A 27,288-nucleotide genomic window follows, 5' to 3' on the forward strand; every position below is an offset into this window, starting at 1 on the left:
TGCTTTGTAAAAGCATTTAATTTGGTCTCGTTTATTTATTTTTGTTTTTATTTTTATTACTCTAGGAAATGAATTCAAAAAGATACTGCTGCAATTTAGTCAAAGAGTGTTCTGCCTGTATTTTCCTCTAAGAGTTTTATAGTATCCGGCCTTACGTTTACATCCTCAATCCATTTTGAGTTTATTTTTGTGTATGGTGTTAGAGAATGTTCTAATCTCATTCTTTTTCATGTAGCTGTTCAGTTTTTGCAGCACTACTTATTAGAGATTATATTTTCTCTGTTGTATATTCTTGCCTTCTTGGATTAGTTGACCATAGGTGCATGGGGTTACTTCTGGGCTTCCTATCCTGTTCCACTCATTTCTGTTTTTGTAAGGCTGAGAGTAACTTCCTCAAGATCAGTCAACTAGGCAGTTGTGTGTGGGCCCAGCTAATAAGCCTCATCTTTTCTGTTTGTAAAGCTTATATTCTATCATACAATCCAGACCCCCCCCCCTTTTTTTTTTGCGTTTTAGGGCCGCACTATGGCATATGAAATTTCCCAGGCTGGGGGTCTGATCGGAGCTACAGCTACCACAGCTCATGGCAATGCCAGAACCTTAACCCACCAAGCGAGGCCAGGGATCGAACCCACCACTTCATGGTTACTAGTTGGATTCATTTATGCTGAGCCACAATGGGAACTCGGACATGACTTCTAATTTGCCAGCAGTGAATTACTACTTTCCTGTAGTAAAAGTTGATTAAATATTTTCTGTTTAATTAATTGCGTTTGAATAGCTGACTGTAAGTGATCTTTGCAATAATACACAATTTTGATTATTACAAAGGTTAAGATTTACTAGGCTTGTGTTAGACTTATTGCTTTGTTGCTTGCTAAATATTACTCTACCACCTAATATCTGTGGCTCTGGTACTTAATTGTGTTGCTTTGTAAATTAGCTTTGTTTTCCTCATCTATAAAAGGCTGGGGAGGAACAGTTAGAAAAATAAAATGAGGACAGAAATGTCAAAGAAACTAGGAAAGAAAGAATTTCAAGGACAGTATGAAACAGACTTCTGGAGTCTAGCAGATACTGAGTTCAAAAAGGAGATAGTGAAAGTACTGAAGGAATTAAGAGTGAATATGAAGGAATTAAGAGTAATGCACATTACTTTAGAAAGGAATTAGAATATATAAGGAGCCAAGAAATATTAGAATATTCATTTGCAGAGTTACAAGTGGAGTTAAAGGCACTGAAGAATAGAATGAATAATGCAGAGAAACGAATTAGTGACTTGGAAGATAGAATAATGTAAATCACCCATTGATTGATCAGGACAGCAGACAGAAAACCAAATGAGATCTGTGGGATAATATAAAGTGGGCCACCCTGTGCTTTAGGGATTCCAGAAGGAGAAGAAAAAGAAAAGGATTGAAAATATATTTGAAGAAATTATGGCTGAAAACTTTCCAAATCTAAAGGAAACAGATATCAAGCTACAGGAAACACAGAAGGCCCCAAAGATGTTGAACACAAACAGGCCCACACCAAGACATATTACAATAAAAATTGCAAAAGTTAAAAAGAGGATTCTAAAGGCAGCAAGAGAAAAACAAAGACTTAATTTTAAGGCATCTCCATAAGGCTACCAGCTGATTTCTTCACAGAAACACTACAGGCCAGAAGAGAGTGGCAGTATATATTCAAAGTTCTAAAAGGGAAAAATTTGCTGCCTAGAATACTTTACCCAGCAAGAATATCATTTAAAATAGAAGAAGAAATAAAGATTTTCTCCAACAAACAAAAAGCAAAAGAGTGTAGTAATACTAAACTCATTCTAAAAGAAATACTGAAGAGTTCCCTTTCTGGCACAGTGGAAATGAATCCGACTAGTATGTGGGCTCAATCGCTAGCCCCATTCATTGGGTTGGGGATCTGGCGTTGCCATGAGCTGTGGTGTAGGTCGCAGACATGGCTTGGTTCCTGTGTTGCTGTGGTTGTGGTGTAGGCCTGCAGCTGCAGCTCTGATTTGACCCCTAGCCTGGGAACTTCCATGTGTTGTGGGTGTGGCCCTAAAACAATAAATAAAATAAAATAAAAACTGAAAGGGCTCCTCCACATAAAAAAGAAGTAAGAAGAAATAGGATGGTGGAAATCACATTTGGAAAATAATCACTTAAAAAACCAAGTATATAGATCTCAAAGAAAAAAAAAAACTATTGTAAAAGTGACAGTAAACACAAGGAACAGCAAAAGGATAAACATGTTTAAAAAGGACATTAAAATCATAAAATGTGGGGAAGGCAATCAAGAAAATCTAGACTTTTTTTAAAAGAATGTTTTTGAGCCTATGCGACTATCAGGCTAAAGTAAGCAGATAAAAGTGTTAACATATTTGAAAAACAGGGCAACCACAAATCAAAACCAAACAATACATTCACAGAAACTAAAAAGAAGAGGACACAAGCATAAAATGAAAAGAAATCATCCAACTGAAACAGACAAAAAACAAAAAATACAAAAAAAAAGAAAGAAACAAAGGAGAAACATAGAATCAGCAGGAAAACAAGGTGGCAATAAATGCATATTTACCACTAATCACCTGAAATGTCAGGGCACTGAATGTTCCAATCAAAGACAAAGAGTGGCAGACTGGATAAAAAAAAAAAATACAATATTCTGTCTACAAGATACTCACCTTAACGCAGACGGCACATAAATTGAAAGTGAGGGGTTGTAAAGATATTTCATGCAAATGGAAAAAACAGGAAAGCAGGAGTTGTAATACTCATATCAGACAAAATACACTTTAAAATGAAGGCCATAAAGACAGAGAAGGACACTATTTAATGATAAAACAATCCATTCAAGAAGAGGATTATTACTCGCCAATATACATGCCCCTGTGTGTCTTTTCTGACCACAGTGGTATGAAACTAGCAGTCAATCACAGGAAAAGGAGAAAAACTGACTACGTGGAGTCTAAACAACACGCTACTAAAAAACCAGTGGGTCAACGAGGAAATCAAAAAGGAAATTAGGAGTTCCGAATAGTAACGAACTGACTAGCATGCTAGTAACGAACCTGACTAGCATCCATGCGGGCACAGGTTCGATCCTTGGCCTTGCTCAGTGGATTGAGAATCTGGCATTGCCGTGAGCTGTGGTGTACGTCACAGATGCAGCTCAGATCCTGCTTTGTTGTGGCTCTGGTATAGGCTGGCAGTTACAGCTCTGATTGGACCCCTGGCCTGGGAACCTCCACATGCCATGGGTGTGGCCCTAAAAAGACAAAAAGACAAACACACACACACACACAAAAAAAAAAACCTCAAGACAAATGATAATGAAAACACAACCATTCAAAATCTATGGGATGCTGCAAAAGCAGTTCTTAGAGGGAAGTTCATAACAATACAGGCTTTCCTCAAAAAAGAAAAATCTCAAATCAGTAGCTTAACTTAACCACTTAAAGTACTTAGAAAAAGAAGAACAAACAAAACCTAAAGTCAGCAGAAGGAAGGAAATCGTAAAGGTCAGAGAGGAAATCAATAAAATTAGAGATCCAGAAACAATAGAAAAAAATCAATAAAACCAAGATCTGGTTCTTTGAAAGGGTAAACAAGACCTCTGGCCAGACTCACCAAGAAGAGAGAGAAAGAACCGAAAGAAACAAAATGAGAAAAGAAAAAGAAGTCTGATCAGATACTGCAGCAATATAAAAATCATAAGAGAATACTATGAACAATTATATGCGAACAAATTTGACAACCTGGAAGAAACTGACAACTTTCTAGAGACATACAGCCAGCCAAAAGTGAATCAAGAAGAAGATCAATTGAACAGACCAATCACTAGAAATGAAATAGAATATATATTAAAAGCACTCCCTGCAAACAAAAGTCCAGGACCAGATGCCTTCACAGGCAAATTCTATGAAACATACAAAGAGGAACTTAAACCCATCCGTCCATCCTTTTTTTTTTTGGATTTTTAGGACTGCATGTATGGCATATGGAAATTCCCAGGCTAGGGCTCGAAGTGGAGCTACAGCTGCCAGCTTATGCCACAGCCACAGTAACGCCAGATCCAAGCTGCACATCTGCAACCTACACCACAGCTCATGGCAATGCCAGATCCTTAACCTGCTGAGCGAGGGCAGGGATTGACCCCTTAACTTTATGGTTCCTAGTCAGATTTGTTTCTGCTGTGCCATGATGGGAACTCCTGTACCCATCCTTCTTAAGCTTTTCCAAAAAGTTTAAGAAGAAGGAATAATCCCAAGGACTGTCTCTGAAGCCACTATCACCCTAATACCAAAAGCTGATAAAGATCCTACCAAAAAGGAAAATTATAGGCCAATATCATTGATGAATATAGATGCAAAAATTCTCAATGAAACTTTAGCCAACTGAATCCAACAACATATAAAAATGATCATACACCACAACCAAGTGGGATTCATCCCAAGTTCACAATGATGGTTCAACATATGCAAATTAATCAACGTCCTATACCACCTTAACAAAAGGCAAGTCAAAAACTACATGTCATCTCAATCGATGCAGAAAAAGCATTTGACAAAATCCAACATCCATTCATGATAAAAACTCTTACCAGAGTGGGTATAGAGGGCATATGCCTTAATAAAAGTCATTTATAGCAAAAGCACAGCCAATTTAAAATACTCAACAAAGAAAAGTTGAAAGGCTTACCAAATAAAATCTGAAACAAGACAAGGATACCCAGTCTCACTACTTTTATTCAACATCCTATTGGAAGTCTTAGCCACGGCAGTCAGTCAAACAAAAGAAGTAGAAGGTATCCAGATTGGGAAGGAAGAGCTGAAATTGTCACTCCATGCAGATGACATGATGCTATATATAGAAAACGCTAAGGATTCCACACAAAAACTACTCAGACTGATCAATGAATTTATCAGAGTATCAGGGATACAAGATTATCATTTAGAAATCAGTTGCATTTATGTATACTAGCAATGAAGTATTAGAAAAGGAATAAAAATATACACCTCTTTTAAAATTGCACCCCCCAAATTAAATACCTAGGAATAAACCTGACCAAGGAGGTGAAAGACTTATATACTGAGAACTATAAAACAGTCAGGGAAATTAAAAATGATTCAAAAAATGGAATGATATTGTTTGTTCCTAGTTTGGAAGAATTAATATTGTTAAAATGGCCATACTACTGAAAGCAGTCTACAGATTCAGTGCAATCCGTATCAAATTACCCATGACATTTTTCACTCCAACTAGAATAAACAATTCAGAAATTCATATGGAACCATAAAAAACTCAGAATTGTCATAGCAGGAGGTTTAACTCTCCCAGACTTCAGACAATATTACAAAGCTACAATAAGCAAAACAGTGTGGCACTGGTACAAAAACAGACATACAGACCAATGGAACATAATAGCAAGCCCAGAAATAATCTCAGACCTATGGTCAATTAATGTTAGTTAAAGGAGGCAAAAATATAAAATGGGAAAAAGACCATCTATTCAGCAAGTGGTTCTGGGAAAGTTGGACAGTTGCATGTAAAACAGTGAAACTAGAACACGCCATCACACCATGCACAAAAATAATCTCAAAATGGCTTAAAGACTTAAACATAAAACAAGACACCATAAAACTCCTAGAAGAGAACATAGGCAAAACATTCTCTGACATCAACTGTACAAATGCTTTCTTAGTTCAGTCTCCAAAAGCAATAGAAATAAAAACAAAAATAAACCAATGGTACCTCACCAAACTTAGAAGCTTTTGTATAGCAAAGGAAACCATTAAAAAAAAAAAAAAGACACTTTGAAATGGGAGAAAATAGTTTAAAATGATGCAATCAACAAGGGCTTAATCTCCAAAATATACAAATACCTCATACAACTCAAGAGTGAAAAAAACAAACAACCCAGTTGAAAAATGGTCAGAAGACCTGAATAGACTTTACTCTAAGGAAGATTTACAAATGGCCAACAGGCATGTGAAAAAATGCTCAACACCGCTAATTAATAGAGAAATACAAATAAAAAGTGCAATGAGGTACCACTTCAAACCAGTCACAGTGGCCATCATTAGTAAGTCTACAAGTAGAAAATGCTGGAGAGGATGTGGAGAAAAGTCAACCCTCCCTCACCGTTGGTGGAAATGTAAGTAAATTGGTACAACCACTATGGAAAACAGTTTCAAGGTACCTCAGAAAACAAAATATAGAACTACCATATGACCCAGCAATCCCACTCCTGGGCATATATCTGGACAAAACTTTGATTGAAAAAGGAACATCCACCCATATGTTCATTGTGGCACTATTTACAGTAGCCAAGACATGGAAACAACCTAAATGTCCATTGACAATCAATGGATTAAGAAGATGTGGTACATATACATGGTGGAATACTACTCAGCCATAAAAAGGATAAAATAATGCCATTTGCAGCAACATGGATGGAACTAGAGACTCATACTAAGTGAAGTAAGTCACAAAGAGCAAGACAGACACCACATGATATCACATAGCTGGAATCTAATTTATGGCACAAAGGGACCTATTTACAGAAAAGAAATTCGTGGACATGGGGAGCAGACTTGTGGTTGCCTAGGGGGAGGGAATGGGATGGACTGGGAGTTTGGGGTTATCAGATGCAACCTATAGCATTTGGAGTGGATGAGCAATGAGATACTACTGTATAGCACAGGGAACTCCATGTAATCATTTGTGATGGAACATGATGGAAGATAACATGAAAAAAAGAATGTTCATATATATGTATAATGGGTCACTTTGCTGTTCAGCAGAAATTGACAGAACATTGTAAATTAAGTATAATAAAAATTTTAAAAATCTTTTTTTAATACTCCCAATGAACTATAAAATGAGGATGTACAGTATATAGTTTCTGAAACTTCATCTTGTAGATTTTTAGGATCCAAGTAACATCTTGAGATGATGTACAATTTGAAAAAGGAAGAATGTCTAAATGTCTCTGTAAAATTTTAGAAGTCACTGGAAACTAGCAGAATAAGTGTTCATCTAGTTCAGTTCCTAACAAGGTAGTGGGCATTCACAAGTATTTGTTGAATGAATGAATTACAAAAGAACTCATCCAACAAATAATATAGTGAAATGTACAAGCATAAATAACTAAAGAAATGTACAAGTAGTATTTTCAGATTGCTGACTATATGATTCTCTTAAGTGAAATCTATGACTTACTAAATGTTCATGCCAACTAGCACTTAACGGGAACTGGTACTAGGACATGGGTGAGAGGCAGCAGTATAATAAATAATCCTAGGCAGGGCAGATGAAGAACTGCATGTCATTGTTGACTGCTAATGGTCTGAGAGAAAGGATGACTAGGAGAAATGAGGACATTTAACTCACATGCTTGAGGTCTTTATGGCTGCCATTAGCAGATGATGGACCATTGTGCTTATAGGTAGATACAGTTTGAGTGATACAGCTTGAAGGGTTTTTGTTTTGTTTAGTATTAAACATACCATGAAAAAACAGGAATGAAAAAGCAGAAAGGGTTGATATTTTGGATAACAGAAAAAATTGTTGATTATATATATATAAATTTTAAAAGCTATTAGGAAATTGAGATATTTAAATATAGGAATTATGTTTATTTTTATTGACAGAATCTTAGAACATTGCTAGTAGTTGTGAACTTGACTACTTAAGAATGATTAGTAAATTTCTGGATGTAATTCCTCGGAGAATTATAATAGTAATATAGATATGTGAAAAAGAGAAGCCTGAGGACATCTATTAATGTATTAGCTTTTATGAAATGTATGGGACTTTATAAAATTCCAGTATGAACCAGATGAGAAAATGAGATCAGAGTTGGAAAGTGACCATTTAACCAGGCTCTTCATTTTTTTATGGAATTTTTGTTGTTTTGATCCAAAGTATCATTTCCTTTGTTCCAGTTCCAGAATGTGGTTGGTTCCCTCAGGATAAAGGCAGAGTCTGAGGAAGAGGAGCTTGAGCTGCTTTCTATTACCCAGACAATATCTTGATAGAATGAATTGAGTATCACTAATTCCTTATTTGCCTAATGCTATGGCTGTACTTTCAAACACAAATGCAAAAGTATGGGAGGAATCTTTTACTTTTAGTTGATTAATGTCAATGCTGTTTGTTAAAGGCCCTTTTAGATTTAGTGATTTCAGTCTCATGAGTATGGATAATCTGAAATTTCTGTGTCTCTTTGGAGCAAATACTTCAGAAGATTTTCCATCTCTTGCCAGAATAGTACAACTTGGTGGAGGCTTTCCCTAGTGCTAGGATTGGCCTAGCTCAAGGTTACATTTGTTCCTAGGACTAGACCTCTTGGGAGGTTGTCTCTCTTACCTCATCTACTGTCTTGATCTCCTTTTTTTTTTTTTTTTTTTTTGAGTCATGCTGACTGTGGTATATCTGACTTAGATATGCATGAATCTTTAAATATCATAATTTTGGAGTATTTGAGTTTCTTTGTTTTAATAAGACTTATATTCAGACATAATCAATTTGGATTCATTTTTTTTTTTTTGGTATCCTAGATAGAAGCTTAGTTTTTTGATCTTAGATCTTTCTTCTTTACTAATATGTACATTCAGTTTCCCTTTAGGTCCTTCTTTTGTCACATCCCACAAACTCAAATAAGTTTTATTTTCATTTCCCTTTAGTTCACAGTTTCAAAAAAATTCATCTTGAGACTACTTTGATCTCCAGATAATTCACAATTTCTCAGCTATCTTTCTGTTACTGATTTCTAGTTTATTCCACATTGGTCTGAGAACATATGTTGTATGGTTTCTGGTCTTTCAAATTTAAGGTGTATTTTATGCTGCAGAATGTGGTTCATCTTTGTGTATTTTGAACTTGAGTTTGATTTTTTTTTTTGTCTTTTTGCTATTTCTTTGGGCCGCTCCTGCGGCATATGGAGGTTCCCAGGCTAGAGGTCGAATCGGAGCTGTAGCCACCGGCCTACGCCAGAGCCACAGCAACACGGGATCCGAGCCACGTCTGCGACCTACACCACAGCTCACGGCAACACCAGACCCTTAACCCGCTGAGCAAGGGCAGGGACCGAACCCGCAACCTCATGGTTCCTAGTCGGATTCGTTAACCACTGCGCCACGACGGGAACTCCTGAATTTGAGTTTGAAAAGAATGTGTATTCTGTTGTTATTGGATAAAGTAATCTATGGATGTTAATTATATGCAGTTGATTGATGGTGCTGATGAGTTCAACTGTGTCCTTACCGATTTTCTATCTGATGGATCTGTTCATTTCTCATAGAGAGGTGGTTGCAACCTCCAACTATAATCAGAGATTCACCTATTTCTCCTTAGAGTTTTTACCTCATGTAGTTTGACACTCATACATTAAGGATTCTCATATTTTCTTGGGAAATTGACTCTCTTAGAATGATGTAAACCTTTATCTATCCCTGATTCTTTTTCTTGCTCTGAATTCTGCTCTATCTGAAATTAATGTAGTTACTTTAGCTTTCGTTTCATTAGCACGTAATATGTTATATGTTAGCATGGTACATCTTTTTCAGTTCCTTTGCTTTTAATTTATTTGTGTCTTTATATTTAAAGCGGGTATCTTATAGATGATATATAGTTGGGCTTTGTGTTTTGATCCCCACTGATAATCTCTGTCTTTTAACAGATCATTTTAATTGACCATTGATGTTTAAAGTGATTATTGATATAGCTGGATTAGTATCTACTACATTTATTACTGTTTTCTATTTGTTGCCCTTGTTCTTTGTTTTTATATTTGCCTTCCACTCCTTTTTGCATTTTGTGATTTTAATTGATCATTTCATATGATTCTATTTTTTTTCCTTCTTATTAAAAAAAAAAAAAAACTTCTTAAGTGGTTGCCCTAGAATTTGGTATATATGTTTATAGCTAATCTAAGTCCACTTTTAAATGATGTTATATTGTTTCACACAGGTAGTATAAGTACCTTAGATTATAATAAAATATTCCTAATTCCTTGGAGTTCTCATTGTGGCTTAGCAGGTTAAGAACCCAACATAGTATCCATGAGGATACAGATTCAATCCCTGGTCTCATTCAGTAGGTTAAGTGTCTGGTGTTGCCACAAGCTATGGTGTAGGTCACAGACACAGCTCAGATCTGGTGTTGCTGTGGCTGTGGTATAGACCGATTCGACCCCTAGCCTGGGAACTCCTATATACCAGTGATGCAGCCATAAAAATAAATAAAATAGAATAATTCCTAATTCTTTCCTTTGGCACCCTCACTTTTGGAGTTTGGCTAAGTCTACCTCAATCTAAGCTGCTTTGGTTATTTATCAGATGTACAATGCTGATATTTATTTCAGGTTATCAGAATTTTGTTCATTTTCCAAGTATATGCTCATTAAGAAAAGTATGGAACTTCTTGAGTCTTATAGTTATCTCTTCATGCTTATTTAAGATTTTCTCCCAACAGTGATCCTAATGTTAAAAATAATTTTTAAGGAGTTCCCGTCGTGGCGCAGTGGTTAACGAATCTGACTAGGAACCATGAGGTTGCGGGTTCGGTCCCTGCCCTTGCTCAGCGGGTTAAGGGTCTGGTGTTGCCGTGAGCTGTGGTGTAGGTCGCAGACGTGGCTCGGATCCCGCGTTGCTGTGGCGTTGGCATAGGCTGGCGGCTACAGCTCCGATTAGACCCCTAGCCTGGGAACCTCCATATGCCGCGGGAGCGGCCCAAAGAAATAGCAAAAAGACAAAAAAAAAAAAAATTTAAGAGAACCTGGAAAAGGCAGATAATAGTTTCTACAACTAAATTGGCATTTCTGGAAAAAAAAAATTTAACAATTAAAGCAGTATCTCTTGCCTGTTTTTTGCCCTCTTCTCATTTCACCAAATTCTCTTATTTTCCTATGTTAATACTTCTTTCTCTCCATATCCTTAAAGAAACAAATAGCCACCTGGTTCAGGGGAAACAAATCCCTGGAGAGTATTTGACTGTCTTCTCTTCCCTGCCACTCCCCATCAGATGTATTTTAATATGACCTTCTTAGTATCAGAAATAATGATAAACTGAAATAAACGATCACTTTTCTTACTACTAGTCTGAAGTTAGGTACTTTTTATTATAGATCTTTCTCAGATTTTATTAATCAGTTCAACAAACATTGAGTGCCTACCATATGTCAAGCATTGAGGACCCTGTAGATAATGAGACAGGCATGGAAATTACAGTTTTGTGGGTAAAGCATGCATGGATTAATAATCTCACAAGGAAATGCCCAAATACAACCATAACTGTAATAGGGAGATGTATGGGGCTCTCATGGCCAATGAAAAGGGGATTAGACCTAGTCAGGGAGGTCAGGAAAGGCCTCCCTCAGAAAGTAATGCTTGAACTGAAACCCACACCTTGAATGGATAGTCGATGAGGGTAGAAAGATCCTTTGCAGTAGAGGTTGCCGTGTGGTCAAGAGCTCTGTGGTGGGGAAGGAGAGTGGCTAGTATGAAGGACCAAAAGGATTCGGAGGGAGGCTAGAGAGGTGCGGTGAGTAGGGACCAGGCTATGTTGAGGAATTTTGGTTGGTTGTTGTTGTTTTCTTAAGAGTAGTGGAAAGCGGTTGAAAGGTTTTAAACAGTATGCAGTAAATTTACATTCTGAAAAGATTCTTCTGACTACAGTAGGAATGGTTTGCAGAGGGCCACAGTAGACGTAGGTAGATGAATTTAGGAGGCTGATATAGTCCAGGTGAGAAATGATAGTGGGTTGATTTAGAGGAAATGGTGAGAAGTAGATAGATTAAATAATACTTAGAAGGGACAACAGTGAGACTCATGGGTTTGATATTGAACATTAAGAGAGGGAGATGACTAAGGTTTGGGGCATGTATAGCTGAGTGGATATGGTACTTTTTATTAGGGCAAGAGACCCTGGAATGAGACCAGACTTTAAAGGAAAGATCATAAGTTAGGTTTTATACATTTTGAATTTGAGAGGCCGTAAAATGTCAAATTGAATATATGAGTATGTTGCTAAGTTGCTGTGGTAACTGTGAATGATGATGTGTGCGGCAGGAGTATGAAGACGGGGTGTCTAGGACCCAGTTAGAAGAACTTCTAACATCTAGAGACTAGATAGAGAAGAATGAAACTCAAAGGAGACAGAAAAGGTGTGATCAGAGAGGTAAGAAGAAAACCAGAAATTTTTATTTTTAAAATTATTTTATTTTATTTTATTTTGCTTTTGAGGACTGCACCTGCAGCATATGAAAGTTCCCAGGCTAGGGATCTCATTGGAGCTGCAGCTACCTAGACGTAGGTAGGTGAATTTAGGAGGCTGATATAGTCCAGGTGAGAAATGATAGTGGGTTGATTTAGAGGAAATGGTGAGAAGTAGATAGATTAAATAATACTTAGAAGGGACAACAGTGAGACTCATGGGTCTCACAGCCACAGCAACTCGGGATCCAATCCACATTTGCAGCCTGCATTGCAGCTCATGGCAATGACGGATCCTTAGCGCACTGAGTGGGACGAGGGCTCAAACCTGCGTCCTCATGGATGCTAGTTGGGTTCATTACCACTGAGCCACAATGGGAACTCCCTTTATTTTTTCATTTAAAAAAAATTCTTTGATTGTGGCATTAGGGATCATGTGTTTTTGTCTTTATTTTGAAATGTTTTCTTATTTTAAAAAATTATTACAGATTCCAACAGTTGTCTGTTAAAAATAATCTTTGTTTAGCCCTCTTAGACATATCTTTGTCTCTTAAATGAGAAGCAATTGTGTACATGTCAGGTGTGTCTTTGAGTTCTACTACTACTTAGAAGGGAGGTAATTTTTGCCACAGGAAGTGTTTCATCGGGAAGCAGATGTGCTCCAGTGATAGGAGATGGGAAGGGGATGTTTTGTTATTAATTACTTAACTTCATATAAACAAGAACTTTGTATTTTTGAAAGATGTCTTCTTGTGGTTTATAGAAATTAATCCTGTTTTTAAAGCTTTTCATGAGTTGATCTAAGAGGTATGTACTCTCTTATTCTAGTAACAGAACTTCAGAACTTTTTGTTAATTGTAGCATATGTCATGTCTTCTGTTACAGAAGAGCACGTGGGATTTATAGGATAGAATTTCAATGTAGAATAGGTGCATCTTAAGATAGGAAGTGGTGGCAGACTAGTATTTGTAAACTGAGAAAGCTCAAGTTTTGCCTGTTCATCTGTACTTGCCTCCATAGTTGACATAAACCTAAAAAGCCATTTTAATGAGAAATTGATATCCTGTTTTAACCTGTAAAAAAGAAAGATTTTTAGCATTTGTACTAAATAACACTAGAATATCTGGATTTAATGTCACACTTGTGCTCTGTAAGCCTAAAGTTCTCAAATGTGTTCTGTGGGTCGTAATTTGGAAAATGCCAATTTAAAGAGGTTATGGAATCCTAAAGCGAATTAGAATACTCTTGTGTTCTTTTTTATTTGTTTTGTTTTTTACTGTTAACTAAGTACTGATGGACAGGTTCTTCTCTCTGGCCTTGAGTATAGGAAAGAGTTGGATAATTTAATCTGTGATGATTTGTTCAGTTCTCTATTCCCTAATTCTGATTCTCTGAGTTAATGTTAAAGCTTTCATTTTTGCTGTGTAGATTTAAAAATAAACTTTCTGCATTGAAAAGGAATAAAAATACATACCCATTGTAAAATTTCATATATTACAGAAATTAATAGTCTAAAAATTAAAATCTCCTGTAGCAACAAAAATAACAATGGATTTTATTGTTGCTAAAAAAGAAAAACTTTTGGGAGTTCTTGTCGTGGCTCAGTGGTTAACGAATCTGACTAGGAACCATGAGGTTGCAGGTTCGATCCCTGGCCTTGCTCATTGGGTTAAGGATCCAACATTGCTGGGAGCTGTGGTGTAGGTCACGGATGCGGCTCGGATCCCTGGTTGCTGTGGCTCTGGCATAGTCCAGCAGCTACAGCTCTGATTCGACCCCTAGCCTGGGAACCTACGTGTGCTGCCGGAGCGGCCCTAGAGAAGGCATAAAGACAAAAAAAAAAAAAAAAAAAACCCAGCATTTAAAGACATATCAGCAGATTTTCTCTCTGTGCATATTCTACCATGTACATACTGACATATTAATGATACTCTTCAACAAAAGTGGGATCATGATCTACTTTTTAGAGTGTATCTTGTTTTTCTACCTTCTCTCTTAGACCTCTTACATAAATTTCTTTTTTAAAGTTTTTCTTATTATTATGAATATAGCATTTACTTACAGCTAAAAGATAAAAACTAAAAAGATGAAAAGTGATGTCTCAGTTGTACTCCCCACAGGTAGTTGGTCTTAAAAAATGTGTGTCTTTATGGTACATATAAATGCATGTTTGTTTTTGTATAGTTATGAACTGTGATTTATTTGGTCTTTTTCCTATTGGTCATTCCCATCTCCCTCCCTTGCTTTTTTCCATTAAAAAAATGCTGCAATTCATAAAGTGCAGAAGATTATTGCAGTTTTAATTGTGCTTGAGTTATATGTTGTAGATGGTCTTTGCTGTCTGCAAGGAAGAGGTTTGCTGGGATTTCTACATTTTGATTCTCATCACATGATCACAGGCTAAGTCTCTATGTGATATACACGCTCGCTTTCACAGAAAACTTGAGGCGCATATTCTCACTTTCTCCTCAAATCCCAATAACAATATTTCATTTTGGTGAACTTGACCGAGTCTCATGGGAGCCTTGAGAATTCCTTTAGTCCTTTTATTTAAAAATCTATGTACAGCTTACTTTCATAATTTGGCCCATGAATGAGTAACGTGGGTATCAGCCAGGAGCTTGTTAGCAACGTAGAGTATCAGGCCCTCACCCATATGTAGTCAAGCAAAATCTCCATTTTAAATCAGTCTCCTGGTGATTCATACACGTTACAAAGCACTCTCATTGGTCCACAAGCAGATCTGTTGCAGTATCTTTTTATGTTTGGTCCTCTGGGCCTAATCGTTTGTTTCATCTGTTGGTTCTTTTTTTTTTTTAGACAGATTTTTTTTTTTTTTTTTTTTACTGTGGGTTTTTGGGCTTTATTTATTTATTTAGTCTTTTTGTCTTTTCTAGGGCTGCACCTGCGGCATATGGAGGTTCCCAGGCTAGGGGTCAAATTGGAGCTGTAGCCACTGGCCTGCACCACAGCAACAGCAACTTGGGATCCGAGCCACGTCTGCAACCTACACCACAGCTCACAGCAATGCCAATCATTAACCCACTGATTAAGGTTTTTTGTTTTTTTGTTTTTTTTTCTGTCTTTTTGCCTTTTCTAGGGTTGCTCCCACAGCATATGGAGGTTCCAGGCTAGGGATCGAATCAGAGCTGCAGCCACTGGCCTACACCAGAGCCACAGCAACTCGGGATCCGAGCCACGTCTGCAACCTACACCACAGCTCACAGCAATGCCAATCCTTAACCCACTGATTAAGGCCAGTGAGATTGAACCCGCAACCTCATGGTTCTCAGTCGGATATGTTAACCACTGAGCCATGATGGGAACTCTGATTCGTTGGTTCTTAATGTTCTGATATAGAGAGGAGGAAGAAAAAAAAAATGAAAAGCTTAAACGAAGGGGTGGAGTTTACTAAAGTTGAGCTATTTCCCCTCTGCTTTTATTGTGCCTTCTTGTTGATTTTTACCTGCATTTTTGCCATACGAGTTAAATGGAAAAGAAAAAATATAGTCAACTTTATTGTCATGCTTAGTTTTTTGTTTTGGTTTTTGATTTTTAAAATAATTTTTTTTATACATTTCAAGTGTTTTAATTTTTTTTTAATTTAATTTTATACTATGCTTGTTTTGACAGTAGGGAACAATTTGAGCATTACATGAATTTTATATTTGCTTATGTGTTACTTTTTTGAGAAACGTTAGCTGAATACAGAAAACTACATCCAAGTAAGCCATGGTGCTGTCGGAAATACTGAGAAGCATACATCTTGACCAACTACCAGCTATCTCAGTTCTCCATACTTGGTGTGAGCCACATCCATCCCTCTAGGTGTCACAGCTGTCCTTCAGATTGCAGATAACCCTTGCTACACACTTCCCTAACATTGTATAGACCCCCCTTCCTAATATCGGAAACTGCTGGTTGGCCAGAAAAGACTGACAAGAGGGCAGGGACAGTGTCTGTTCTAATCTTTTTGTTCCTCTAGTTCTAATGCAGTGCCTGATACAGTCCTACATAGTAGGCACTCAGTAATAATTTGAAATATGGCCCTGTGTGAAGGTAAATACTTGGGTGTTTAGCGACATTGTTTCTGTTGACATAGCAACCAGCGTGGTTCTTAAAGCTGTGCTTTAAATATGACAAGTTATTATTAAGAAATTTTTTTAAAAATAGGAATTCCGTTTGTGGCTCAGTGGGTTAAGAGCCCAACATAGTGTCTATGAGAAAGCAGGTTCAATTCCTGGCCTCGTTCAGTTGGGTTAAGAATCAAGTATTGCCGCAAGCTGTGGTATAGGTCGCAGATGTGGCTTGGATCTGGCATTGCTGTGGCTGTGGCATAGGCATGCAGCTGCAGCTTTGAATTGACCCCTAGACCAGGAATGGGTGTGGCCGTAAAAAAGAAAAAAAATTAAAATAAATTATTTGATACTTGAGCTGACAGAAACTTTCTTGTTATGATAGTCCAAGCAGTATATTAGGATTCATGATGAATGTGGTAGTTTAGTGGTACTAGTGTCATTGTTTCTAATTTTAAGAAATTATGAAATGTATTTTCTTTAAAATTATAAATGCATTATATTTCTTTGAGAAAATTCAGAAAATGAAGAGTGTCAAGTTATTGACTTAAATTCAGATGAAAGATCGAACTTGGAGGAATAACCAACATAAACAATATTGGCTTTCATGATAGAAGATAATCCAACTTTAGCCAGATGTGAGAGAAATGAATCTTCTTTGTTTGATTATTCCTACTTCAGAGACTGTCACTTCCTCAATCTGTATTTCTTTTGCTTTCTGATTTCGCTAGAATCTTTTTCTGTGCTATTTAATGTTTTCTACTTCCATATTCCTTAAATAGGGAAGTTTATGATAAGAAGAATGGTAGTAGTTCCTCAAAAGAATAGAGTTGATAAGTTTAGAAACTGTGGTAATTATTTTTACCTTACCTATTTAGACTGTAAAAATATTTTCTCGTTTAATATTGAGTTTCTGAATTTTACAGTGTTGATTATGGGGTTCAAATTCTACTTCTGTGGTGCAAGTTTTCTCAAAATTATAGTGTTAAATTTAGTTTTTCACTGAGGTATTTTACTAGAGTGATCTTGATTAACTTTCCTCTCATGAAACCTGTGAAACTAGATGTTTTGTTTTATATATTACTCAAAAGATACTCTGAAATAGGGACTGTTATAGTATTAATAATAAAAATATCTGTGTTTGGAGTTTATGGTGCAGCAGATTAATGATCTAGTGTTGTCTCTCTGGTGGGCAGATTTGACCCCCAGCCAGGTGCTGGGGGTTAAGGATCCAGTGTTGCTACAGCTGTGGTGTAGGTCACAGCTGTGGCTTGGATTCGATCCCTGGTCCAGGAACTTCCATATGCCACAGGTGTTGCCATAAAATAAAAAAATAAAATTTGTTTTCAAAGACTGCTAATATCAAGGATAAAATGTAATAAAACACTGTTATACAATCCCTATTTTTAAAACATGTTACCTGCCTACATGCTTAGTAAAGAGACTGGAAGGATATATCCGGAAATGTTAACTGTGGGCAGCCAAAAGAAAATGTCTGTTTTATAGACTCAGAGGAAATAGCTGTGAAATTTAAAAAACACTTACTTGTGCAATGTCCTTATTTTGATGTAATTTCATACCTGTAGAAAATTTACAAGCGTGCAAGAAACTCCCATATACTCTTTACCTAGATTCAGTAATTCAGTATAGTTTGCCCCCTTTTTTTAAATCATATTTTGTATGCCTTTATATGCATAGTTTTTTTCCTGGAGTTGTTTGAGAGTAAGTTGGAAACATCATGCCTCTATATCCCTAAATACTTCAATGTGAATTTCCTAAGAATAAGAACATTCTCTTTCATAATCAAAATCAGGAAACTTAATGTTGATATGATTCTATTATCTAATCCATAATCTATATTCAAATTTTGTTAATTGTTCTAATAATGTTTTTCATAGCTCCCCCTTAGGATCAAATTCAAAATTATGCATTACTTTTAATGCCGACATAACTCACAAGCTATTCCTTCGTGGTTCATCATATCAGGAGGTATATAATGTTGGTTTGTTCCAGTACTGGTATGTCTGTCTGTCTGCATTCATTCATTCATTCTCTTCAGTGTATTTACTCCTTCCCTTAAGTGTAATACCCAGAAAGTGGTTTCTGAATTGCTAATCCATAACACTGGATAAGCAAACCTACTAACTAGAGTTCGGTATTGCTTACAGTTTTTGTTATGTAAAATTTAATTATGAAAAAGTGCATAAATCTTAAGGGAATAATTAGATGAGTTTTGATAAATACATATACTCACACTCACATCTATATCAAGACATCACCTCAGAAAGCTTCCCGATGCCCTTTTCTTATTGATAGTGCCTTCCAGCACTAACAGCCTTCTTGATTTTCCCCCATTATAGATTAGCCCATTTTTGAACTCTAGAAATGGATCATACAGAATGTGCTCTTTTGTGTCTAGTTCTGTTTGTTGGCATAATATTTGTGGTATTGATTCACATTGCTTTGTGTCTTAGTAGTTTATTTTTATGGCTGAGTGGTATACCATTGTATGAAAGTATCACTATCCATTCTACTGTGATGGACATTTGGGTTGTTTTCAGTTTATGGGTATTATAAAATAAAGCTGCTGTGAACATTGAAGTACAAGTTTGTATTTCATTTCACTTGGTAAATCCCTGCGAGTGGAACTGATGTGCATTGAGTAGATGTTATGTTTATCTTCTAAAAAATGTCATTTGTTCCATAGAAATTATATCATTTCATGCTTTCATTACTAATTGTGAGATTTTGGGTTGTTCCACATCCTCACCCAACATCTGGCACTAGTAGCCCTTTAAATGTTAGCTATTTTAGTGAATGTGAGTGATACCTCATTATGGCTTTAATTTGCATTTCTCTAAATACTAATACTTTTTCTGTATGCTTATTGACCATTCATATAGCTTTCTTTGTGAAAGGTTTGTTCAACTATTTTTAAAAATTGGATTTTCATTTTTACTAATAAGTTTTAGGAGTTCCTTTTATTTTGTGGCACAGATTGTGCGATATTTGTATTGTGAATATTTTCTCTCATTTTGTAGCTTACTGATTTCTTAGTTTGTCTTTTATTGAACAGAGGTTTTGATTTTATGAATTTGTAGCTATCAGTTTTCTTATTATGATTATTACTTTTTTGTATTCTAAGAAGTATTTGCCTACCCTTAGTTCACAAAAATACTCTGTTGTAATTTCTTTTATGAGCTTATAAGCTTTTATGTTTTACATTATGTTTATTTTCCATTACAGATTAGTTTTTGTGGATTGTGTAATGTGCCATAAATAGAGATTAGAACTTAATGTCATTGTTTTTCTCTTTGTACAAATTCATGTTTCTAAATGTTTTTTAAAACAAGGGGAAATTTTATGATTGTAACATACTCTAATGTGGTATATTATGCTTTTGGGAAACTTGAATATTTCAGCATTTTTTTTTTTTGTCTTTTTAGGTCCGCACCCATGGCATATGGGGGTTCCCAGGCTAGGTGTTGAATCAGAGCTATCGCCACTGGCCTATACCGCAGGCACAGCAATGCCAGGTCCAAGCTACGTCTGCGACCTACACCACAGCTCACGGCAATGCCGGATCCTTCACCCACTGAGCGGGGCCAGGAAATGGAACCTGCATCCTCATAGATGTTAGATTCGTTTCCACTGAGCCACGATGGGAACTCCTTGACATTTATTTAATGTAGGAATGTATAAACTTAGAGATGATTATTGATTAAGGTTATTTTATGATAATGGCAATAACTAGAACATTTTAATATATTTTCAAAGAATAGATGTATTACTAACTTTACTATTTGACAGTAATAAGAGATACTTAGAGTGAGGAATGTTTTTCATTGTGCATATTCTACAAATAAATGGATGGGTTTTTAGTTTTCCACATGAAATCATCATTTTTTATACAGCTTGCAAAGTGATTTGATTGCCATGTTATATCTCTTTTATTGGTGGTCTGAAGTCTGTCAGGCTTTCCATTTGAAACCCCTATTTTCAGGAGTTTATGAGCAGAGAGTTGAAAAAAAATTTTAACCAGCCAAAAACTTGGCATTCATCATCTTGGTTCAATATAAGGTACTTGCTTTTACAAAATTTTAAGTAGTCAGCTCTTTTTTAAAGTTGTAAATAGCACAAAGAGGAATGAAGGAATTTCTTTGGTTAAATTGATAGGGAATATTTTTTCCAGACAACATATCCCAGTAAGATTTACAAAGCAAACTTTTCCCTTCTAGAAACATTTAAGAATGTACTTTCCTGTGTTCCAGTTCCCACAAGATTTTGCCTCAAGACTTTCCTTTTCCTTTGCTATAGTTCATAGCAAATACTCTCTATCCCTTTTCTCTTTTTATCCATTTACTCTTTTTAAATTCTCCCTAGTATGTTTACATTAAAAATGGTTTTCTATTTTGGCATTCTTTTGTCTTTTTTTTTCTCCTTTTTGCATTGCCTATTTGTACAAAACAGTATGTATATGCCCTTACCTATTGGTTGAAAAATAGCATTAACTTTGAGAGAAGTTATAGTGGAAATAACAATGATTTTTCTTGAAATACACACTTTAAAAACTATCCTGAAGAGCTGTCAGTTGAAGAGCGGGCTTCTAGGGAAGCTTTTTCTCCTTTTTCCCGAAAATGTGGATGTCAGCTTGAGTACTTTCACAATCTGTTTTTAACCCACTATCATTCACATGGTGTTAACTGCTATTGGTCCAAAAAGGTGTTTGTGGGTTTTTTGTCACTTTTATTTCACTTCTCTCTTTTTTTAAAAAAAAAAAACCATTTCCTGAAAACTCAGTACAGAAATGTAACCTACTGCAGGAAGCGAGATGATCTTCTTTTCTGTACCCTGAAGATAATTTGATTCAGACAGAAGGTTTTTGGGTGCTTGCTGAAATTTTGGAGATCTGGGAAAATGGGGTAATAACATGACACCAGCTTTTAAGCAGCAACATCTGCTGTGGTTCAAAGCCACACAAAGAAAGCTGCTTAAGCAGTTGAATGTTTTGGACTGCACGGACAAGTGTGGTTCAACAGCAACGACTGCAGAGCAGAGGAAATTTAAAGTCTCGAGAAGTTGTTAAAAAATGGAGTCCCGGAAGATGAGTATTTTCAAGAGACAAACATCACCTTGTCCTCCAAGCTATGGAAGATCTTTGTCAGAACCTGCTTATGCACATTCAGAGCCTGGAACAAGCTTAAAGAGTTATCCATGGTGTGGTCCAGTGAAAAGCAAGAGGAAGAAAAATGAACAGGCTGTTTCCAATCTAGGAAAGCCACTGGGTGCTTATCGGTGGCAGACACATCCCAGCTTTAGGTGGAAAGGGGGCAAAAGGGAACAATTGCAAAATAATAAAGGAGGCCTGGATGAACCACAACAAGAGGTCCTGCCACAGATGGTTGGGAATAACGTTTCTTCCTCTGCTAATGAGGTCCATGGAACATCAGTGGCGACGGAGAAGCTGGTCAACACCCGGTCACTTCGGGTTCCATTCAGCAGATCTATTTCAGAACCAGAACCCCGCAGCAGTGTCAGATTTGGTAGACGGTGGCCGACTTCGGTGGGGTCAGTGGAGTCTGAGCAGCAGGGGTATTTCATCCGTGGTATTTTCTCTACTCTTTCCAATGGCTTCTCCAGGATGCTGAGTCTAAAAGGAGAATCAACCAGTGAATCAGTAAGAGAAGGTATATTGTGATGAATAAGGGGAAAGAGGGAATTTATTACTGGTAGAATTTTTGTGTTTTATAATACATCAAACCATTCTATTTTTCATTATGAAACAAATTTACTTAATTAGTATAATTTTTAAAAAGGAATTTCAGAAAATCACTAACAGTAATTAATAGTGAAAAATAGATTTAGAAGGAATTTTTATTGTTATACTCTTCAACTCTGTGGGTCCTGTCTAAATGTGTTTTTGTTTTATTCTTACCCTTTTTAATTCCCTTTTAGAGGGAGACATAATCAAATCATCTCCCCCTTACAAAGTTGAGGATTAAGATATTTTTTTCTACTATTACCTCTTCATAAAGACTGACAAAAGTTATTAGAAATCTTTAGAGCTGAATTGTATTGGCAGCTTTTAATAAGTTGGAATTTTGAATTGCTTATGTCATAAAAACACAGTTTGGAATATGGAAGTAAAAGATGCAAATCTTGATTATTTAGATGACAAAATAGAACTTTGTGTTTGATTCATTTCAGACAAAAGAATGTCAACATTTAAAAAACTCATTTAGGACTTGGTATATTTTAAAATGTTTTACATTGATGATAAGATTTTAAGTCGCAAAAAGAACTCTTAAATTTTTATCTGAGTGCCTTGGAAATGATTGACTTTATCTGATGAGCTATTCCAGTTATGAGTTAGGACCTACATTTGTTTGTTTTTGTTTTTGTGAACCTTAATAACACTGTTTACTTACTAACACTGCTCACAGCTCCATTGAATTGTGGTCATTTTTGGATAAGCTCTTACCTTTAGAAAACTTTTTATTATAAGACCGACCATATCAGCACAAGTTTAAATTCTTTCTAAAAATTGTGGGAATTGTTGAATAATTTTCTTGTTGGGATACAGTTTAATTCCTTTAAAAATAATATCAGTGAAAAGTTGTGTAATTTTCCCAATATATTTGTGACAGAAATTCAATATTTCTCTTAAACCTCATCCTCCCTTAGATTTTCCTTTGCTCAGTGAGTTTTAATTATACTACTAAGTAAATATATTTTCTTCTTACCCTTGGCTTATAGATAATTACCAAGAGTAAATTCTTTCTTGATGCGCCTCTATTAATATTCTGTTAACATATTTGAAAGGCTAGGTAGTTGTATTTTCTTGCATACTGGTATGTCTGTTTCTTTGCCAAATGATCATAGGATGATCAGAGTAAAGGAGCATCAAAGGAAATTGAGAGTTTAAAAGAAATTCTTAGAATCAGTGCCTCTTCAGTGATTAACATGTATACATTTGATAAAAGAAGGCTGTAGTTTTTGTTTGTTTGTTTGTTTGTTTTTGGGGGGGAGGGGGAGTGGGCATATTCATGACATATGGAAGTTCCAAAGCTAGGGGTCGAATCATAGCTGCAGCTGCTGGCCTACACCACAGCCGTAGCAACATGGAATCCTAGCCATGTCTGCAACCAACACCACAGCTCACGAGCAATACCAGATCCTTAACCCACTGAGTGGGGCCAGGGATTGAACCCGCGTCCTCATGGATACTAGTTGAGTTTGTTACCGCTGAGCCACAACTGAAACTCCAGGTTTTTTGTTTGTTTGTTTGTTTGTTTTGTATTTATAAACGTTTTTGGACTTTTATAGTTGACACTCAGTTTTTAGCAAGTATGCTGACCTTTTGGCAGTTCACTTATGTGTGAGGTGCTCTAGAATGTATCCCTGCTTTTTACACATTTATGCTCTGCTTAAGATGATAAAAATGTTCTGTGCTTATTACTTCATCCTATCTTATGCATTCTAATCACATAGTAATTATGCAAATGGAAGAATGCACAGACTTTAAGGTGTGATTATAAGGGATTTCATGTGTAAGAAGTAAAGAACAGTACATAGTGTCCCTATTAGTCGGACCAGCAGTTTTTATTAAACAGTTACTGTGATATCTCCTAAGTGCTTCAGTAGTAGTAAGCCTCTTAAAGCAGAAGTGTACTGTTTCATGCGAAGATTAGAGCTCGTTCTTGTCAAAAATTTTCCTTTTCTCTTTGGGCTATAGCTTCTATCCAGCCTAGAGTCTGCTTAAGTGGTTTTCCAGCCTTCTGCAGATGTGGACTTTTCTTCATTTCTCATTCGCTACAGGGGAAAACTACAATTCCATAGATGGAATTCTACTTCCATCTCTGGCAGTGCTCATTTGTGAAATTTAATTTCTGAATTTCTCTTTACCCTTTTGTTGGATAGTGATTTCTTTTTTATAAAGTGATAAATGAAATTAGAAAATGCTATGTAAATTATAGTTTACATAGCATTTATTCCCAAATGCTATGTGAGTAGAATGTGTTCTTATCAGAGTTGCTATTATAGTATTGAAGCAAGATGTAGAATTATTATAATATAGATGTCTTTAAGGAAATCAATATATTTAAAATTTGAAACTCACTAGTGTTTGTTGTATTTCTTGTGCAAGATGAAGTGCAAGATGTGAGAGGCATTAAATAATGTGGTATGTATTTAACACATTTAAAATAGTGTCTGGCACGTAGCAGTTGTTCGGTATTTATTTGGTATTGTTTCTATTAAGAAAGTGAATTTACATGGATATAGTTTTTTAAAAAAACAGGAAACAGAAAGAGGATACCCAATTGTTGAATTTGTTAACACTACCAAATGTAAATAAATTGTAATACTCTGGTCTTAAATTCTGTGAATCCAAACTTGTTCTGAGCATAAACAGGTAATAAATAATTCTTGTATCATAGCTGAATGCAGCTAATCTCATGCTTAAAGCAATGAAATATACCATACTCAGGATCTCTAACCAATAGAAGAGATAAAAGCTAAAGGCTTCACTATTATGTTACCTTAAACCCTCCAGTTAAACAATATACACTCCTTCACCTGCTACAATATGTAGGTCAAATAATACAAATTAAAAAAAACAGAACTTATGCTTCTTATAACTAAAAGTAATTCCAGCTGCTTTGGGCCCATGTCTAAGAATGGTGTCAACATATTTGCAATAATAGAAATAAATTGAAACTGCCAATAAAAGAGGATTAATTAAACATTTGCTGCATATCAAATCAACAGAATACCATATTGTCTACATAATTGTCACTAGTTATGTGAAACAGTAGAAACTATAAAATATAGATATGCACAGGATGTAAACTATATATATTCACTGTCTATAACACTTAAAAGGAAAAATTACTGGGAAGAAATTTTATTCATAAATTATTTTTCTTCCTCTGTCAGTAGGTAAAGATAGGAATGAAAGGTTAAAAAGTGGGAAAAGAATTTTAATATAGCATATTTAGTTCTCCTTTATGGTTAGGGTTAATATGTTTTGTTTATCTGTAATGTCATAGCAATAACAACATCCTCTTTCCCTGTGTTAGTTACTTTCCCAACTTGGAAATTAGAAAGCTTTATTTTTTTCTTCTAGATAATTTTCTTTAAATAGTCTCATTCAAGTTTAATCAACTTATTAATAAAAATCTTGTTGAAAAAGACCTTATATAATAACTCAGTAGACACTACTCTGGTGCTGGCAACATAGCACTTTATTAAGTAACTAGAGGCTTCCTCACTTAGTCTAGGGAATCAGTAGCTAAATTAGAAAAAAAATAGAGTACTCAGTTCATAAAATGTACATATAATAAATAGTGGTACACTCTAGGTTTTGTTTTTGTTTTGTTTTGTTTTGTTTTGTTTTTTTGGCTGAGCCCCCAGCATGGGGAAGTTCCTGGCTCAGGGATCAAACCTGCGCCATAGCTGCTGCATTTACAACACCAGATCCTTAACCTGCGGTGCCGTAAGAGAAGTCCAGGGCTAGTTATTATAAAAACATATACTTCTTCAGATCTTCTCTATAATTGGGGCTTCTATTTGCTTTATTTCACAAGTTACCAAAAAAGCATCTCTGCAAAGCAGAGAAATTTATTCCCTTTCTGCCTTTTCTCTTAAGAATCACTGCATTTCAATATGTGTAACCCCTACACGGCTAGCATTTTATCACTCATCTGTTGCATCTAAGCTCTCCTACAGTTGTTCCCATGTTTTGTCACTTATAATGTTTATTTGTCTCTAGTTAAGCATATTGAAATTAATAACATTTTTAAACATATATATAGTGATCTTTAATAATTTAGGCTATTTATGTATGATTCTACTGTATTTAAAATTCTCCAAAATAACAATACAATTCTTTCATTTTTAAATAAACATATTCTGGGTGTATTAGTCTGCTAAGGCTTCCATAACAAAACACCACAGTCTAGGTATTTTATTTTCTTAGCATTTTGGAGGCTGAAAGTCTTAAGATCAAGATGTGGTCAGATTGCTTTCTCCTGAGACTTTCTCAGCTTGTAGATGGGGCTGTTTTGTTGTATTCTCACTTTCCTCAGTGCACAGGCGACTCTTGGGTTTCTCTTTTCTTATGAGGACACCAGCTGTACTGGATTAGGGCCCCACCCTTATGACCTCATTTAACCTTAAATTACCTCCTTTAAGGCCCACAGTCAAAATGAGGTTGAGGGCTTCAACATATGAACGTTAGGGGGACACACTTTGGTCCATAACAGAGGACTCATTAATTATGAGGTCATTAATATGATGTATTGGCATAAATTTTAAAATGATATGACAATCACATTTTCTCAAACTTAAAATAATTTTTTGTGAAGTTAAATGGCTTTAGAAAAAAATAGGCTAGATCACTTTGAATTTATATCTTATTTTTCACATGGCATATGTTTACTTTTAAAAGGGTTATAAACTGTAAATTGTCTTCCTTTTTTTTTTCACTTAAGACTATTTGATAGACATTTCCATTTATTGACCAGTAATAAAAATGGCAAGGATGTTGGACACTCTGGTAATATATTATATTGAAATGTTGAAGTAGGCTTTATTGGACATTTAGTTTGTAGTTTCTTTCCATTTCACTTTCTGCTTATGGGAACCTTCCCCTCCCCCTGTCCTCACTAGTTTGGCTTATTTCTTTGGGGTATACCAGGAATGATTATACCTTGGAATGGGACTGCTTCATAGCTCATTACGTATTGTAAGGTTTTCCGCTAGAAAGATATATAGCATGTTAATAATGCCAGTAATAATTTATGAGTAAAATTTTCCCCCATGACCTTACCACATGTGGACTTAAGTATTGTTTTGTTACAGTTTTGTGTTTTTCTTATAGCTCAGAGTAAGGGAAAGGAAAAGATCTTTGGGATTGGACAGATGGGCTCAGGTTTTTACCTATGCTGTTGTCTAGTTACATGGCTGAGAAAGTTTCATATAGTTTTTCAGAGT

At 35.8% G+C, this 27,288-nt stretch overlaps 1 protein-coding gene across 5 annotated transcripts in view; it reads left to right on the top strand.

The window, feature by feature from the left end:
• RASAL2 (RAS protein activator like 2) overlaps nt 1-27,288 on the top strand; it is a 388,439-nt gene that overhangs the window by 109,300 nt on the left and 251,851 nt on the right. For 2 of the 5 annotated variants that reach the window (XM_047752624.1, XM_047752625.1), the window contains exon 1: nt 21,089-21,980. The exons of 2 other annotated variants lie outside the window; for them this stretch is intronic. In XM_047752624.1, coding sequence (XP_047608580.1) covers nt 21,383-21,980 — 598 coding nt within the window. In that variant the 5' untranslated portion in view covers nt 21,089-21,382. Of the gene's footprint in view, nt 1-21,088; nt 21,981-27,288 lie in introns of those variants that run through there. One more of the 5 variants, XM_047752623.1, reaches the window with a different exon arrangement.

This window comes from Phacochoerus africanus, chromosome 11 (genome assembly GCF_016906955.1).
Source record: "Phacochoerus africanus isolate WHEZ1 chromosome 11, ROS_Pafr_v1, whole genome shotgun sequence".
In the NCBI taxonomy this organism is placed as follows: Eukaryota; Metazoa; Chordata; class Mammalia; order Artiodactyla; family Suidae; genus Phacochoerus; species Phacochoerus africanus.